This window comes from Miniopterus schreibersii, assembly GCF_964146895.1.
Source record: "Miniopterus schreibersii genome assembly, chromosome: 10".
Lineage (NCBI taxonomy): Eukaryota > Metazoa > Chordata > Mammalia > Chiroptera > Miniopteridae > Miniopterus > Miniopterus schreibersii.
Window position 1 is genome coordinate 43,410,225 of NC_138110.1, and position 14,977 is coordinate 43,425,201.

General features: G+C 40.6%; 1 protein-coding gene across 38 annotated transcripts in view; it reads right to left on the reverse strand.

The window, feature by feature from the left end:
* Positions 1-1,238: 1,238 nt before the first annotated feature.
* EPB41L3 (erythrocyte membrane protein band 4.1 like 3) overlaps positions 1,239-14,977 on the reverse strand; it is a 210,059-nt gene continuing 196,320 nt past the window's right edge. For 8 of the 38 annotated variants that reach the window (XM_081149587.1, XM_081149595.1, XM_081149586.1 and 5 more), the window contains 6 exons: positions 6,274-6,657; positions 5,307-5,438; positions 4,724-4,822; positions 4,049-4,129; positions 3,683-3,799; positions 1,370-2,497 (listed from right to left, as the gene is read on the reverse strand). In XM_081149587.1, coding sequence (XP_081005713.1) covers positions 3,689-3,799; positions 4,049-4,129; positions 4,724-4,822; positions 5,307-5,438; positions 6,274-6,657 — 807 coding nt within the window. In that variant the 3' untranslated portion in view covers positions 1,370-2,497; positions 3,683-3,688. Of the gene's footprint in view, positions 2,498-3,682; positions 3,800-4,048; positions 4,130-4,723; positions 4,823-5,306; positions 5,439-6,273; positions 6,658-7,273; positions 7,397-9,604; positions 9,704-14,977 lie in introns of all 38 variants that reach the window. The other 30 variants (XM_081149578.1, XM_081149576.1, XM_081149602.1 and 27 more) reach the window with 11 other exon arrangements.

Consider the following 14,977-nt stretch of genomic DNA (forward strand, 5'->3'; position numbering starts at 1 on the left):
CCCTGATTATGTCGTCTAAGACTGTCTTTCTGGGTGACACACTTTAGTCTCCCTCTATTGTTGGCTTGGAAGAAGCAAGTTGTCACGGGTCTTATGACCATGAGAAAATGCATTCTGCAAACAGCTGGAAAGAGCTTGGAGGCGAGATCTTCCCCAGTTGAGACCCAAGCCTCAGCCTTATAGAGGACCCAGTGACACCAGGCCTGGACACCGGACCTGCAGAAACTGTGGGATAATAAATGCGTGTTGTTTTAAAGCTGCTAATTTTGTAGTAATCTGTCATACAGCAATAAAAGCAGCTGCAGATTTTGGTACTAGAAGTGGGGCTCCGCTGTCACAAAAGCACAAGTATGTGGGAGTGGCTTTGGAACTCCCACATAGCAATGAGCTGAGGCTGGAAAATTCTGAAGAGCAATAACTGAAAAGGAAAGAAAGATAAAAATGTACAACCTCCTTGATAATATATGTAAGTTTATAAAAATGAACAAGCACTTTCTGCTGAGGACAGAAAGATGAAAACACTAGTTCTGGTTTAAAACAGTGAACACGGGTACAACCTGGTGGACACAAACTAAGCAGATCGGGTGCAGGTGTCCTTGGGAGGTCACATACCATATCGTGTCAGTAAAGAGTTAATTTTTCTCAACACATTTTCGATGGGCTTCAAACACAATTCAAATGATGCTTCGGTTCTTAAAATGAGTACTCAGTGTTGACAGTAAGGACAAGCTGATAACACCTTCAGAGAGAAATGATAAGAATCTGACCACCTCAATAAGACCAAGGTATGTGATCAAATCTTACAATTTTTTGAAAATTTTTTAAAAAAAATTTAGTTAATAAAATCAGAAAGTTAGGTAAAGCACGACATGGTAGGAAATGCCAGCAAGTACTAGGTGTTAGGCTGGTGGCAGTTGGCAACAAAAAGTCTTATTCTTAGTCCCTGACAAGCGAGGAGTTTGATGCGGATGAGCTGTGGGAACACGCTGCATGGGCCCTGCTAGAACGTCCCAGGGAATCTGTTCAGCTACGGAGCTGACGTGACTGAGGGAGGTGGCTCTTTGGTAGATTAAAAGTACCCAGAAACCCCGGTTATATAACAAAGCTTCTTTTCTTATAAAAAGTTAAAACTTTGAAAATGAGATTCTGTACTTTTTAAAAAAGGCCTTCGTAGGCAACCATTTATATATGTATTCTGTTCCCCATCTCCAATACCTGAAACAGTCCACACACTATATCACCATACGCACACTTTTAATCAGGTACAGAGACAGGCTATCTCTACAGTGAGGATGAATAAGGCCTTCGATGTCACGCAGATGCTACCTCCGGGCCAAACACATACAGTACTGAAATTATTACACAGAGAGCGCATTTACCATTTTTATTTTGCTATGCAGAAACATACATTCACCATGGGCTGAGTGATGCAGTAGACAGTGTAATGGAGAATATATCTTTTTGAAGTCTATTTATAACTAAACAGTAAATAGTTTAATTACAGTGGAAAGTCTGTACAGTTTAAGGCTTGGCTCTGAACTAGGTTGTAAATATGGACCAGATTTGGAAATAAAACAGTTTTTTCAAGTCAAAGAAGAAAAATCAATTTAAAAATATAAGAAAAAAGAAATTAAAAAAGGAAAAAAACCCCAACAAGAACTCAACAGGTTTTTCTGAAGTGAAATTTCATAATATCATGAACTAACAAAAATACATATTTTCTTCCCCAAATAATGACAGTTTACATATTTAGGATTTGATAGGGAACTCTGGAAAGCTTTTAAGATTCAATGTGGACCAAAGTGGACGACAAGGAAGAAATCACGTTAATATGCTAAAATCAGTACTACCTTATAATGAATTAAATTAGACACACAAAGAGGATTGGAAGCAGTAAGTATTTCCAGAGGATCAGAGAGTCATCACTGTTTATGGGTTAAGAGTAATAAAACCAGATGAAACAAGTACAAGATTCAAGTGTTTACTGAATAGACTCGGTTATTGGCACATCTAATCTGGGATAAACCTGACACACCGGACCTAGACAGCTTCTAGCATCGTAGGGTAATCTTCATTTATTTGTAAACAAAAGATCTGTTACCTAAGAAACTGCAATTTTGTTTTTAGACTTTAATAATAATAAACTATAAAAGGCATGGATTGGTTACGTGTTACATGAGATCACGGTTTATATTGTTGGTTATGAACGTGCAGGTATAGCTGAAAACTTAGACATTTTGTGAAAATTAAAAATGCTGCTCTTTCGTAATTTTGTCGTTTCTCATGCAATATCAGTTTAGTGATGCTGATTCGGATTGCTTTATTATGGGAAGATCTCTCTGCCAGTGTCTTTAATTAACGGTCAAGGGCTGTTCTTCTGGACTGAAAGTTTCCACGGGCAGATACAAGTCAGTGGGGTTAGAAGAGGGAACTCCATATAGGCTCTGGTTTTCCTAACGGTTTGCATGACTGGATTCCTGTGCAGGCTAAGTTATTCCTGTAGAAAAGAGATTGGATCAGTTACTCATTTGAAAACATCTGAGATCAAAGTCACAAGAAAAGTATCTTGCAGGTCATTTAATGCATTTTTTGACAAGATGCTGTAGGATACAGGAGTAGGTCACTGATCCGCTTTGTCTTGAGTAACCACAGCATCACCCAAGTGACTGAAGCTCTGTGGAGAGGAACTTTATCTATCTACCTTCCAAATTAACATTATTAACTTGAATCTGAGTGTTTTTTTATGTTTTTCTTTAAGAGAGCCTTCTCGTGAAGCTATGTTTCTTAAACCAATGTTAGAGAACTAAGTTCTTTCATTTATACATGTAAAACATTTAAGAGACTTTATCACATAGCCAAGTGTGCAAGTAGCTCATCAGTAGCATTCAGCATTCAAAGTCCTCGGGGGTGCCGAGAGCCCCACGATTCTTGCACGGCAGGTTAGTACGCATGACAAGTCTGTGCACACACAGAGGACACTGTCTGCTCCCGGGGCCGGCCAAGCAGCAGCTGCAAGGGCATGCGCTTGCTGGAGGAAAGCAGGGCCATACGACTGAATCTTTCCTCCTCCTGAGACACGATGCTACACTAGGGCGGGAAAAATCAACCCGAAGAATGCAGAAAATATAAGACACCCAAAATGAAAGTGAGTGCTCAGGTTTCAAATTAAAAAAGAAAGCAAAATAAAAGCAGAAACAGGCTATCACCAAACACAGTTGAAGAAAAAGCTTATAATGGGATCATGTTGCCATCCAAAGGAGTAAGGAGTATATTTTATTTCCCTAGTATTTGGAACATACATATTGTACCTTTCAGAACAAAGCTACCTTGGTTCTGAGTAGGTCACATGGCAAGGAAAATCAAACCTGGCCTTCCAAACTGGTTAATGAAGAGAGTGCAGGACATGGACTAAAAGGGAGCACCAGCAAGGCCACGCAAGCAAAGACTCCACTTTTCTTTTTTCCTCTAACTGGCAGTGTGTGCAAAAAGTCCCCAGGATGGAATCTCCAAATCTGAAACAAACCTGCACCTGCCAAGCAATTCTCCATCCTTTTGGTAACCAGCCCTGCAAATGCCAGTGAGAGAAAAAAGGAAAGGGAGGAGTCGGGGAAGGATGAGGGGAGACTGCCCCATGCCACATGCCAGCCGAGGCCAAGCCAAGAGAATCAGCGTCACCTCTTACCTGGGGTCAATCCTCTCCATCTTCTGGTGTGATCTCTGTCTCTTTATGGACCACTACTTTGGTCACTGACATGTCAGGGTGCTGCTCTTTGGCCTCTTTAATTGCCTGAGCCAGCGCCTATCCCCAGGAAATCACAGAAGGGCAAAGACAAAAAGGAGGTGGAACATGCACAATCAGTAGCAAGGTGGAGACTTATGAGCTAGATCTATATACGCAATTTACAAATGAGGTACAATGATTGCAAAAGGAATTGTCCACTGTGTATTGGAAAGTTAATTCAGAAAACTGTTTAGATTACATTGGGAAGAAGAGGGCCAACAGGCGTTTCTCCGTCTCTCTACGGGTATTTACCATCTCACACACTACCTGGTCATGGTCGATGTCCGCATCGCCCGTGATGACTATTCGCTTCTCAATTCTCGTCTCTGAAATGCCTCCTTTCACAGTCTGGAAGGAAGAGGCCAGCGTTATGCATTTGCCCACTTGGAGGAACAATCATTGTTCAGTGGAGGAAATGGAAGAAGATGCTGACCGAGTTTTAAGTAACATTCTTCTTTTCTAATTTTTCAATTACAGTTGACCTATGACGCTATTGTAGTTTCAGGTGTACAACACATAGTGATTACACATTTATATAGCTTATGGAGTTATGACCCCGGTAAGTCTAGTGCCCATGTGACTAGACCATATATAGCTATTATAATATCACTCATTAAGAACTGAAACAATTGGATGGCAGTTCTTTTAAATTGTTAATTTCAGAAACAAGGATGGAATGGAGTCCTTTGGATTTGGCCGGCCAGTGTTTCTGGAGCACCTACCAGGCGCTAAGCATTAGTGTTAGGTAAACATAGGTTATCAGAATGTATATTCCCAAATAGAAACTAGCCCATGAGGACAAATGTGCCATAAATATAGTAGTTGTGAAAGCTCCAAGGCAGCTATGCTGGCATCCTGATAGTCACATAACTATTTGCTTATGCAGCCAAACCGAGACGTTCCGAGTGAAGGCCTTACTTTATCAGTTCCCACTCCACTTACCTTGGTGATGTGCGTGGTGGTCGTGGAACAGGTGGTTTCAGATGTGATCGTCTGTGCACTCATTAGCACGCCCGGCTCCAAATCAGCACTAGGATCAACCTACACAAGCAGAGAAATAGACATCACACTCAAATACTTTCATTACCGCTCCAGATGTTTGCTACATTAGTTCAGGTCGTTATGATAACTTAGTTGTCTTCCACAACCACTGTGCACCTCAATCAACATCTGGCAGCTGCAACTACAGGTAAAGACTGAACCAGATATGGCCAGAGTTACCCATCATTAATAAGACTGAGAAATGAGAGCAGTGGCTGGTTGGGCTAATATTATCCCTTATCTATGGCTATGGAAATAGATGTCTGAGACTTTTTCTACATTTTGAGATTTAGGAAGACTTATTTAGGCTGTCTGCTATCCCACAATCAGTAATAAAATTATAATTACTGCATCACTCATAACACAATCTGGCTGCTGGGTCATGAGTCTCACAAATTAAAAATCATACAGTTATATTAAATGTACTAAGCCACTGAAGGGGTAAAACAAAGTGCGAGGGCTCTGATTCTTTACACTGTCTTACCTCTGATGATTCGTATGTTATGGTTTTGGTTTCTGTGTGAACGACTGGCAATTCCTTGGTAGAAATTTCTAGCTTTGCTCCTCCTGGTGAAACACTGCCGAAACTGATGGTTTCTGTCCTCACAGTGGATGCCTGTGCCAACGGGAAGCAGGGAGAGTGGCCATTAGTTTCTACAAACACAGTATTGTTTTTTTCCCTCCCCGCTTGGTGCATATATGAGCCCAGGTTAGTATGAAATAAATGTTTACGTATTTCATGAGGTTAGGTAAGTTGGGGAGTGAGGCACACAAAGATACATGTCCAACAGTCTCCCAGAATTCCACAGCGTCTTTATATGAAACGTTCCAGGCAGAGGAAGGCATTTTGAAGGGAAGAAACTATTTGTACGTCCCCCCTCCTCGATCTCATAAACTAATCTTAATAAATTAAAAAAATCAAAAATTAGTCTTTTTAATATAAATCATAAATTAGCCTCCCCTTTAATGCCAGAAGCTGCAGCATCTGCATCATTTCCAACCACATAAAATATCAACTTAGAAAGAAGGAACAAGTAATAAGACATAACTCCCTTGCTCCTAATACTTTAAGAATTGCAAGAAAAGAGAATAAAGTTCTGGTGTTTGGCACCTGAACAAGAGTGGTTTTTGGTTCTTCAGGATTACATTGATCAGAAATAAATTTATCAAATTTCTAATATCCTGGCTGGACATGCATTTCTCAGGTTTATCGACAATTACAACAATTATGATGAGCAGAAACCATTTCCTGTACCTAAACATCATTAAGGGTCATTATATATGCTTGCATGAGACCCATAATTGCCATGCAAGACAGAAATAAGAGGAGAAACAAAATGCACTTGGGAAAGGTAGAAAATTAAACTTAGCTCCATCTTTATACTTAACTAAATTTCAAGGACTTCTATCAGTTTAATTTAGCGCTAAAAGTAACATTAACTACTAGTTACCTCAAAATGAGGTTTTTGTTCCAAAGTTTCAGAAACGTGGATTGCTACACTCTGCTCCTCCTCTGGCTCACGGGAAGCAGTGGCTATTTCTTCCTGTTCCAGGACAGCTTTACCGGCCACCTCCCCTTTCTCCTCTTTAGCCCCCTCGGTCAGAGCAGCGCCCTCCTTCCCTTTAACGCTAGAGGCATCAGCAGATGCTGCCTGTGCTGCAGCATCCGCATCATCTCCAGCCGCGTAAGAAGCATCCCCACTGGCATGCACATTCATCACATGTCTTTCCTCCACCACCACAGTTTCCTGCACAACCTTCTCAGCGCTAAGTGGCTGGGGGTGCTGGGTTGTTTCGGTCTCTGTTTCACTGGACTCCGTCTTGGTTTCCATTTTCTGCATGGGGAAAGATTATGGTGTCAGTGTGACTTTATAAACCAGGGGTCAAAAAACAAACAAACAAAAGACACCATTCACCAGGATGCCTAAAGCCAGCCAGTGTCAAGTGCTTAGAACTAGAAACATTTATAGAAAATATAAATTAGCTTTCATTCCTCCCACCAGAATCTTTGATGCCTGCCCTCTGCCCTGACACACACATTTGAATCTGTGCTGCTACTTCGGGATATCCGCAAAAGAAACAAAATGCAGTATAAAACACAATTAAAAAACAAACAAACCACCGCCACCAACAAAAATCAAACAAAAAAAGCTTCGTGGACCTAATAGGTGACATAATATGCTTTAAAAAATTACATGCTATTAAAATTTCTCATCACCATTGCCTTTTGAGTATCTGAAGTATGTTCTTATAATGGGACTGAATGCATATGACAGATACAGACAGATACACCAAGGAGGCACCAAGGAAAAGAACTGAAGGCACCTTTGAGATGTTTGAGGAAAAGTGCACTTGGATGCAACACACACACACATGCAGCAAAAAGGCATAGAACTAAAGCAAGGCAAACAGGCAGAGGGAGGAACACCATGGAAGGAAGCAGAAGGCCACCTGAACCCAGCTCTGAGAAGAGGAGGTCACCCCTCCTATGAATTCTGTTGGTTTTCTCGCAGACTCTAATAAACTGAAGATTTCAGAGCCATCCATGAGCTTTTCACCAGAAGACTGCTTAGTCTGAGTGAACAAAGAAATGGGGAGTCAAGAACAGAGACGGGTACACACAGAGGCACATAACACACTCACGGCTGGTTAGACAAAATCGGAGGTGGAGGAGAGAGGGAAAGGGGATGGAGTCTACCATAGACTTTGGGAACGGAAAAGAATGGGAAATAAAATAGCAAATCGAGGTGACCAAGAGCTCGTTTGGTAAAGCAGAGAGTTACTAGGAGTGGGGCGGTGCTGGTTTAAGCAGATCGTTTTTCCCTCCATTGCAAGCCACAGCCGCACTATCACATCTCGGCAACGGGCAGCTGGAAACAAAACGCAAAGTGTTTTAATGCTCGCTGGACTGCGGTATCGGCTTAACCAGGGACGAAAGTAAAAAGCTTGGGTTGGCTGCTCTGAACATAAAGCCAAACAGCAAGAGAAACGGAAAGGTTCAGGGTGGAAGGGGGCTGCCTCAAAAACGTCATGCTGGAATCTGAAACGGCGGCCCAAACGAAAGGCACTGGTTACCACGACTCGGGATGCGGCCGACTGGGTAAGGTAATGAGCAGTGGTGACGCTGAAGGCCGGGTCCTGGGAGTACCTCCACTCGGACAGGCTCTTCCTTCTGGGCCCGAAGAGCCCCACTTTTAAGGCCTCCCCCTCCGGGGCTTGCTCAGCTTTGCTCCAGCGCACGCCCTCCAGGCCCACGTGCGGAGCCGTGTCCCCGGCCCGCATCTGAGCTTTCGGAAGGGGCTCCTCTTCGGGACTCGGCCGCCGGGACTCGGCCTCCTTGATGGGAGCCAGGGATTCCGACAACCTCCGCTTCGGGGTCTGGACCTCGGGCCCTCTCTTGGATTTCTCATCAGCGATGGCCTCCAGGACCTCGTACTCGGTCATGGCGGGGATGATCTTCACCGACTCCATTCTCTGAAACGCTTCAAGACCAGAGGGCTGCCCTCCCTTCTCTTCCTCCTTAGTTTTTTCCGTCATAGTGACAATTTTTCCGGATACAGTGTCATAGGACTTCCCTAGGGTGTATATTTTCTGTTTGCTTTCTTCTTTCAATTGTATTTCTTGGGCCAGGTCATCAAAGCTCTGCATTTCGATGGTGCTAGATCTTAACACATCGGCAGGGATGTCACCAGTTCTACTGCTCATGGTCACCACCTTGTAAGTCACAATCTTTTTCGAATCACCACCAACTACCTCAGTAGGTATTTTGTCTACAATAACCCAATCCTCTGTGCCCTATATTTGAAATATAAAAGCTAAATTAGAAACTCTGGTGGTATCTCATTTCTAAAACAAGAATCCTTTAAGAAAATCAGGGCAAGAGCTACATTCATGTGACTGCACAGGGCTGCTGTCATCTAATAATTCTCGCTGCAATCTCTTCTCATCTGAAATTTATAGACTCTAACCTTCAACTTGGAATACAGTCTGCATGTAGAGCTGCAATTTCAGATTTCTTTAAATAAAAACATACTTTGGTGGTAAATTTTGCAAGAAATATATGTGATCGTATGTTAAACATCTGATTATTCTGTATTTTAAGATTAAATACCATCATTGAAGTGGCTGTACAAGTTACTTAGCTTTACTTGTGTTGATACAAAAAGACAGTTTTCCATGTGAAACATAACACTGTACTTTTTATCTGTTGTTCTCACCAAGGCCTTCCCAGCATTCCACAAGTTTCTGTGCATATCATTTCATGTTTGTAAGTTATACTTCTTTACTTAGGAGATCAAATCCATTATATCACTTATTATCCAATAAACATTGAGTGTGCCTGTGTTGAAGGAATTATAATGAAATATTTCCCACTGTTGGGACTTTGTTGGAGCCTTTTATAAACAGGCTACAGTGTCCTGTGCAGTGTTCCAATCTCATTTACAACTGACGCTCATCGTCTCAGTACTTTCTTTGCCACTTTCCTTAGTGTTATGTTAGTTCCAGTAAAGCAGAAGAAATGCAAGTTAGGAAGCTTTTGCATAGGAAGCCTGACAGGATGTGACCAGGCAGCTGACTAGTCTAACAGATTACAGAGGGAAGAGAAATCAAACCAGGAGCAGAGGAGCACCTTGGCTTACATTTTAAACTAGAATATTTTCTACTTTCATATTTATCACTGTCTGAAAACTTGAATCTAGAAATATGTGTGCCTTACAAAAAAGAATTGCAGATTCATCAACTTGTTGTTCCTGGATTAAATGAAATGAAGTGAAAAATAACCTCTAGGGTCGATGGGACAGTTTTCTGGAAAATGATTTGATGAGAGGTAACCACAGAGCCCGCAGAGTCTCCTTCCCGCATTTCCTTTATCGCACTGGGCTAGTGGGAAAACCAATAAAAGTTCAGAACTTTCAAAATCACTCAAAGTCATCTAAATTAGCATCACATTATGGGTAAAACAAATGGTGAATAATATTATTAGGAATGCCCACACAAAGATACACCAACCTTGAGCAAAAGCCATAAGAAATGAAGGCTAATTGATAACTATGATGGTAAGAAAATTCCTCTTCCCCTCCCCAGAATCTTAGCAAAAATGATGTACCTACCTCAGGTTTTTGCAAGGTAAATTTTAAAAAGAAAACAAAACTAAAGACATTTGAATGACACTGCCGTCTGAAGAGCAGTTCCCTTTTGGAAAATTCCTTTATGTTTGTTTTTTACCTGAGACTCAAGGAATGAAGAGCTTCCCTGCTGCAAAAATATAACTTTTTCAGAAATCTCTCTTTCTTCTTTGGTCTGTTTGAATAAAGGGGGTTGGGTTGGAGAAGAGGAAGTAGACAGTTCCCAAAAAGGCAAGTTAGGAAGAGAGTTCTTTGTACTATACATATAACAGTCATTCTTTTTTTTTTTTTAAAGCAAATTATTGTTTATTAATTTGTAAAATGGTCTGAAACCATCTCGCAGTTGGATAGTTATTTCCAAAAAGCAACAGATGTTTTTCTGAAACTCTGGTGTCTATATGACTCAAACACTGATCATTGCTACAAACACAGAACATGCAAGAGCAATATGAAGGGTGCCTTGGCATTTAAGTGTCCATATGTCAGTCATCGGCAACACCATCAAAGTGAGTATTAAAAGAAAATGTTAAGACTTAAAAAAAAGTGAGGTAGGAATAAATCCTCACTTCTGTTTCTGACAAATACTTGACTGTATTTCCCATGTAAGTGCTGCTTGATAAAGAGTGAAGAAACACACCTGGGTCACTCCATCAGCTACTGATTCAGATAAACCCAGTTATACCTCGGCTGACTTCTTTATCGTTCCACAAATAAACATGAAATATACTCAAGGTAATAGCTCTATTTGAACTTCTATAAGATGGTGAAGCCTTCTAAAAAGTCAATTTGAAAAAATATTTTGATGAAAAATTAAGTATTTCAAATCATGCTTATCTTTATCATATCAAATTAAGAAACGTTAAAGTAAATATGTCATGTTAGGACTAGTTTTTTCCTTTTATCTTCTTTTTATTCCTTTATTATTAAATAGGCATAAGTTCAGCAGCCAGACATTAGCTACTGACCCTATCTCTGTGCAGAGCATGCAACTCTATAGATTAGTGACAGAAAGGAATATGAATTAACAGAAAGTTCAAAGTTTCTGGAAGAATGGAGCTTTTAAAATAAATTCTACTGTAAACAATACAACTTTATGAGAGCTATATAATGAGGAACAAATAAGACACTTTCAAAGGAAAAAAAAAAATCCCCATCTTGCTCCATTTTGGAGAAAGGTACTGGAAGAGACAAAATGTACCATGCGGAATCATTAAATGTGGATTTTTGTTTGTTTTACTTCCAATCATGGCCTCTTTTTCAAACAGGAATAAGAAACGGGAAAGAAAGGTCAAAATTATAGGCACTTTTCAGAATACCACTGCTAGGCCTCTCATTATAATCACTGAACTAAATATTTTTCCTAAGATGAAAGCTTAAAAAAACAAAACCAGGAGGAAAACAGTGGTATTCAGCATATCCTGTTATATGACATCAACTAATTTCAAAAAGGTCTGTGTCTATAACTGAAAAGGTCCACACTGTCTGCATTCAGAAATGGGTATGTCCAATAACAGAAAGGGTAACAAAAGGCCTCGATTTTAAAATTAATATGTAAAATTAATCTTACATATAGTCAACCCCAATCCAGTTAGTTCAGCTACCAGAGAAGAGGTACTGATAAAGAAAAGTTGATAACTGAAACATTTACTCATATAACGAGTTAGAATAGTCTCAGATGTATCCTCCAATCTTTTTTTTTAGTTACTTAAAAGTTCATCTCTGTATCATGATTGGGAAACAAGGCCCTGTGCTGGCAGGAAAAATCCAGAGGTGTACTCACTCCTGGGGGAATTAAGGGTTTCTACAGAGCTGTGACTCACTTCTACCTGGGCCGGGGGTTTTCAAACTGAGCTGTGCATTAGAATTATGTAGCGAGCTTTTAAATAATAGTGATGTGTGGGGTATACAACAGTATTTAAAATTTTCCCATAGATAATTTTAATATGCACCTAGAGTTGCACCCCAAGGCCTGGATAGAAAATCGCAGAAGTCAGATTCAGAGGATGGAGATAATTCTTCCTAATCATAAATAGATGATCCCTGGTGAATGGATTTTGCTGTCCAATTTGAGGTCCATCTAAGACCTGACTGGCAAAAGTAGAACTGGACCAGAAAGCAGAAAAATGCACAAATAGAATCGATTCTAGTTAATCATGGTAGTTATGTTCTATGAAGCCACTATGAACAATGAACTAGTGAACGCTGAAACTCTGCCCCACTGGGGAAGTACAGGATTAGGTTGCTGTGAGCCTCTGGTCACATCGATACATGACCTTGTTTTATATGAGTTTCTCTTTAAAGACCCTTATATCTAATATACAAGGTGTCCCAAAAAATGTATACATACTTTAAATAATTACAAAGGCAGTGTTTATTAAAATACACTTCATTTTCAAAATGTAATAGAATCTACAGACACTGTGTGTATACATTTTTGGGGGACACCCTGTATGTTACTGATCCATTACCATGAACTCACGGTCAACACTATTCCTGAAGGAAGCTTCCCTGACACATGTCGTTTCCCACAGGCACACTGCAGCCCTCTCGCACTTGGCTGAACGTTAGACTGCACTCAGCACGATGCCATTAGTGGGGGCCACTTTAAACAGCAAAATCACCAGCAAAAACACAAAAAAGCAAAAAGGTGGCACTAAATAGGTCATGAAAAGGACACTCGTTTACAGTATGAGAGAGAAAACGAGAAGGCAGGACGCTGCCTTTCAGCCTCGGTGGGCGCGTGTGCCCCGAGCCACTGACGTTCTCACCCCTCAGCCTGCCTGCCAACGGCTGTGGAAGCGCTGTGAATGCTGATGTTAGGGCCGCAAAACATGTCAGTGAGTGAGCAAAGGCACACGTGGAACCTGTGAATGAGGCGGCCGGGCTGCACTACGCTGACATAGCTGTAAAACCAGCCACGTTAAAAAAGACAACACTGGCCCTGTGTCAGTGCTGATGGGTACCGCATGTCGGCTGGAATTCGGAAACTCTTAATATTCAAGTAACCACGAGGGAATATGCCTCTAATGTGGACTCGGCTCGGGTGCATCAGAGGAGGTGACATGGGAAGTACTTGTGGACAGAAGATGTACCTGGAACTCTTCACATACCACACACCCACCCTTCCTATGGTCTGTGGACGCTGTGTGTGGGTTTGTCTATTAATGAGGACTGATATTATCTGCTGCTTTGGGGCATATCCTTGCTAATAACTCAAATATTTGAAACTGCTGGCAATAAAATTCTCATTTTATAGGAAACATACATAATATTCTTAGAGTATCATCACCATTACTAGCTCATTATTTGTATTTCTAACTCTTAATTTTCTTCTAATCATAGATTGGTAGTATTTTCTAGAAATACATTTACTGCCCTGGCTGGGTGGCTCAGCTGGTTGAAGCAGAGTCCCATGCACCAAAAAGGGTGTGCAGTCAATTCCTGGTCAGCGCACATACCTAGCGTGTGGGTTAGGTCTCTGGTTGGGGGGCATACTGGAGGCAACTGATCAATGTTTCTCTCTCACATTGATGTTTCTCTCTCTCTAAAAAAAACAACAATGAAAACATATCTTTGGGTGAGGATGAAAAGAATATATATATTTACTTAGGAGTCAAACACACCACAGATAAAGAAAAAAGATGGTCACATTAAAAATCAGCCGTAATTAGATTTTTTTCCACGACATTTTATAACCAAGATTACCAAAAAAATACAACTAGCTTGGGGTCACTGAATCAAAGTTTCTTCACCCTCTGACACAAACAGTATTGCTTTATTTAGAATGTCACTTTTACAATTTAAATTTAATTATTTCCTTTTAGGAATAACTGGACTTCTTTCTAAACTGGTCAATTACTGTTTACTTAAAGAAAGACATATGAAATAATAGGATGGTATCAAATTAGTAATTTACTTAGAAAAATACCTCCCTCCTAAAATGGAAATCTTTTGGTTACATGTTTGTAAATGAACATGCTTTCTATGTGCATAGCTGGGAGGATAGGATTATCTTTTGCACTTTTCACAAAACAAATAACAAAAGCCACGGTCCTAACATAGAAATTGGCAAGAACTTAGAGCATACAAACTTTTTGGATTGTTCTTAGGGCCCTCGAATGGAGAATAAACTTGGATGTCATCAAGGGTCCTGGACAAGGGTTAGAAGGGAGCCCCTAGGCCACACTGTCCAGCCCCAAGGTCAAGGGAAACACCAGAGCTCTGACCTATCCAAAAAGGCCCTCTCTTCCTCTGGGCCTTAAAGCTCCTTAAGGCTGCTCTTTCTGAGAGCCTTTGATAACCAGGGTTAATCAGCCTTGTATTTACAGCTAACCAAGTCTTTCTACAATTCCCTCTATTCGTGGTAGCAGTGGAGCACTGGGGCAGAGCAGAGCCCCTGCTTAACAGCTTAGGAGACACTTGAAAGCAGTTACTAAGCCAGCCTTTGGTCTTCTCCAGTCTAAATGATGCTTTATTCTTCTGCAGAGGACATGTTTCCATCTTTCAATCATTAAAAAAAAAAAAAAAAAAATCCTTTCTTGGACTCACTACAGCTTCTCTGCACTAACATAGGAAAGGCATTAACATCCAGGGAAATTCCCTATGTTCAAAGTATCCTTTTCAAGTTATTAATGTTTCTTGGGCTCATCGTCATTCTCTAAGAATAAGAGGATTTTATAAGTGAAAAAAAATTTTAAGGTCCCTTGTTTATTAGCGCCAACCTTTTACTTCTCTAAGTGTCCACCTAAAATAAACTTTAGAGTGGCTACTATCTACCCTGCTCCTAACTAACAAATTGCTAAGAGGCATGGCTTTTTTGGTTTGTTTCAGTTTGGGTGGCTATTCTTTGTTTTTTGTAACTTAATCCAATGTCTGCCATCCTCAGAGCCAAAATGATCTTATTTCTAACAGAGACAGCAGACATACAGTAAGCCAAACCTGACCAATTACAATGAAATTTTATGCAATCATAATTAACAAGTGGCATTCTTACTAATGCAGGGACTATAACATCTAAATCAACTGGAAT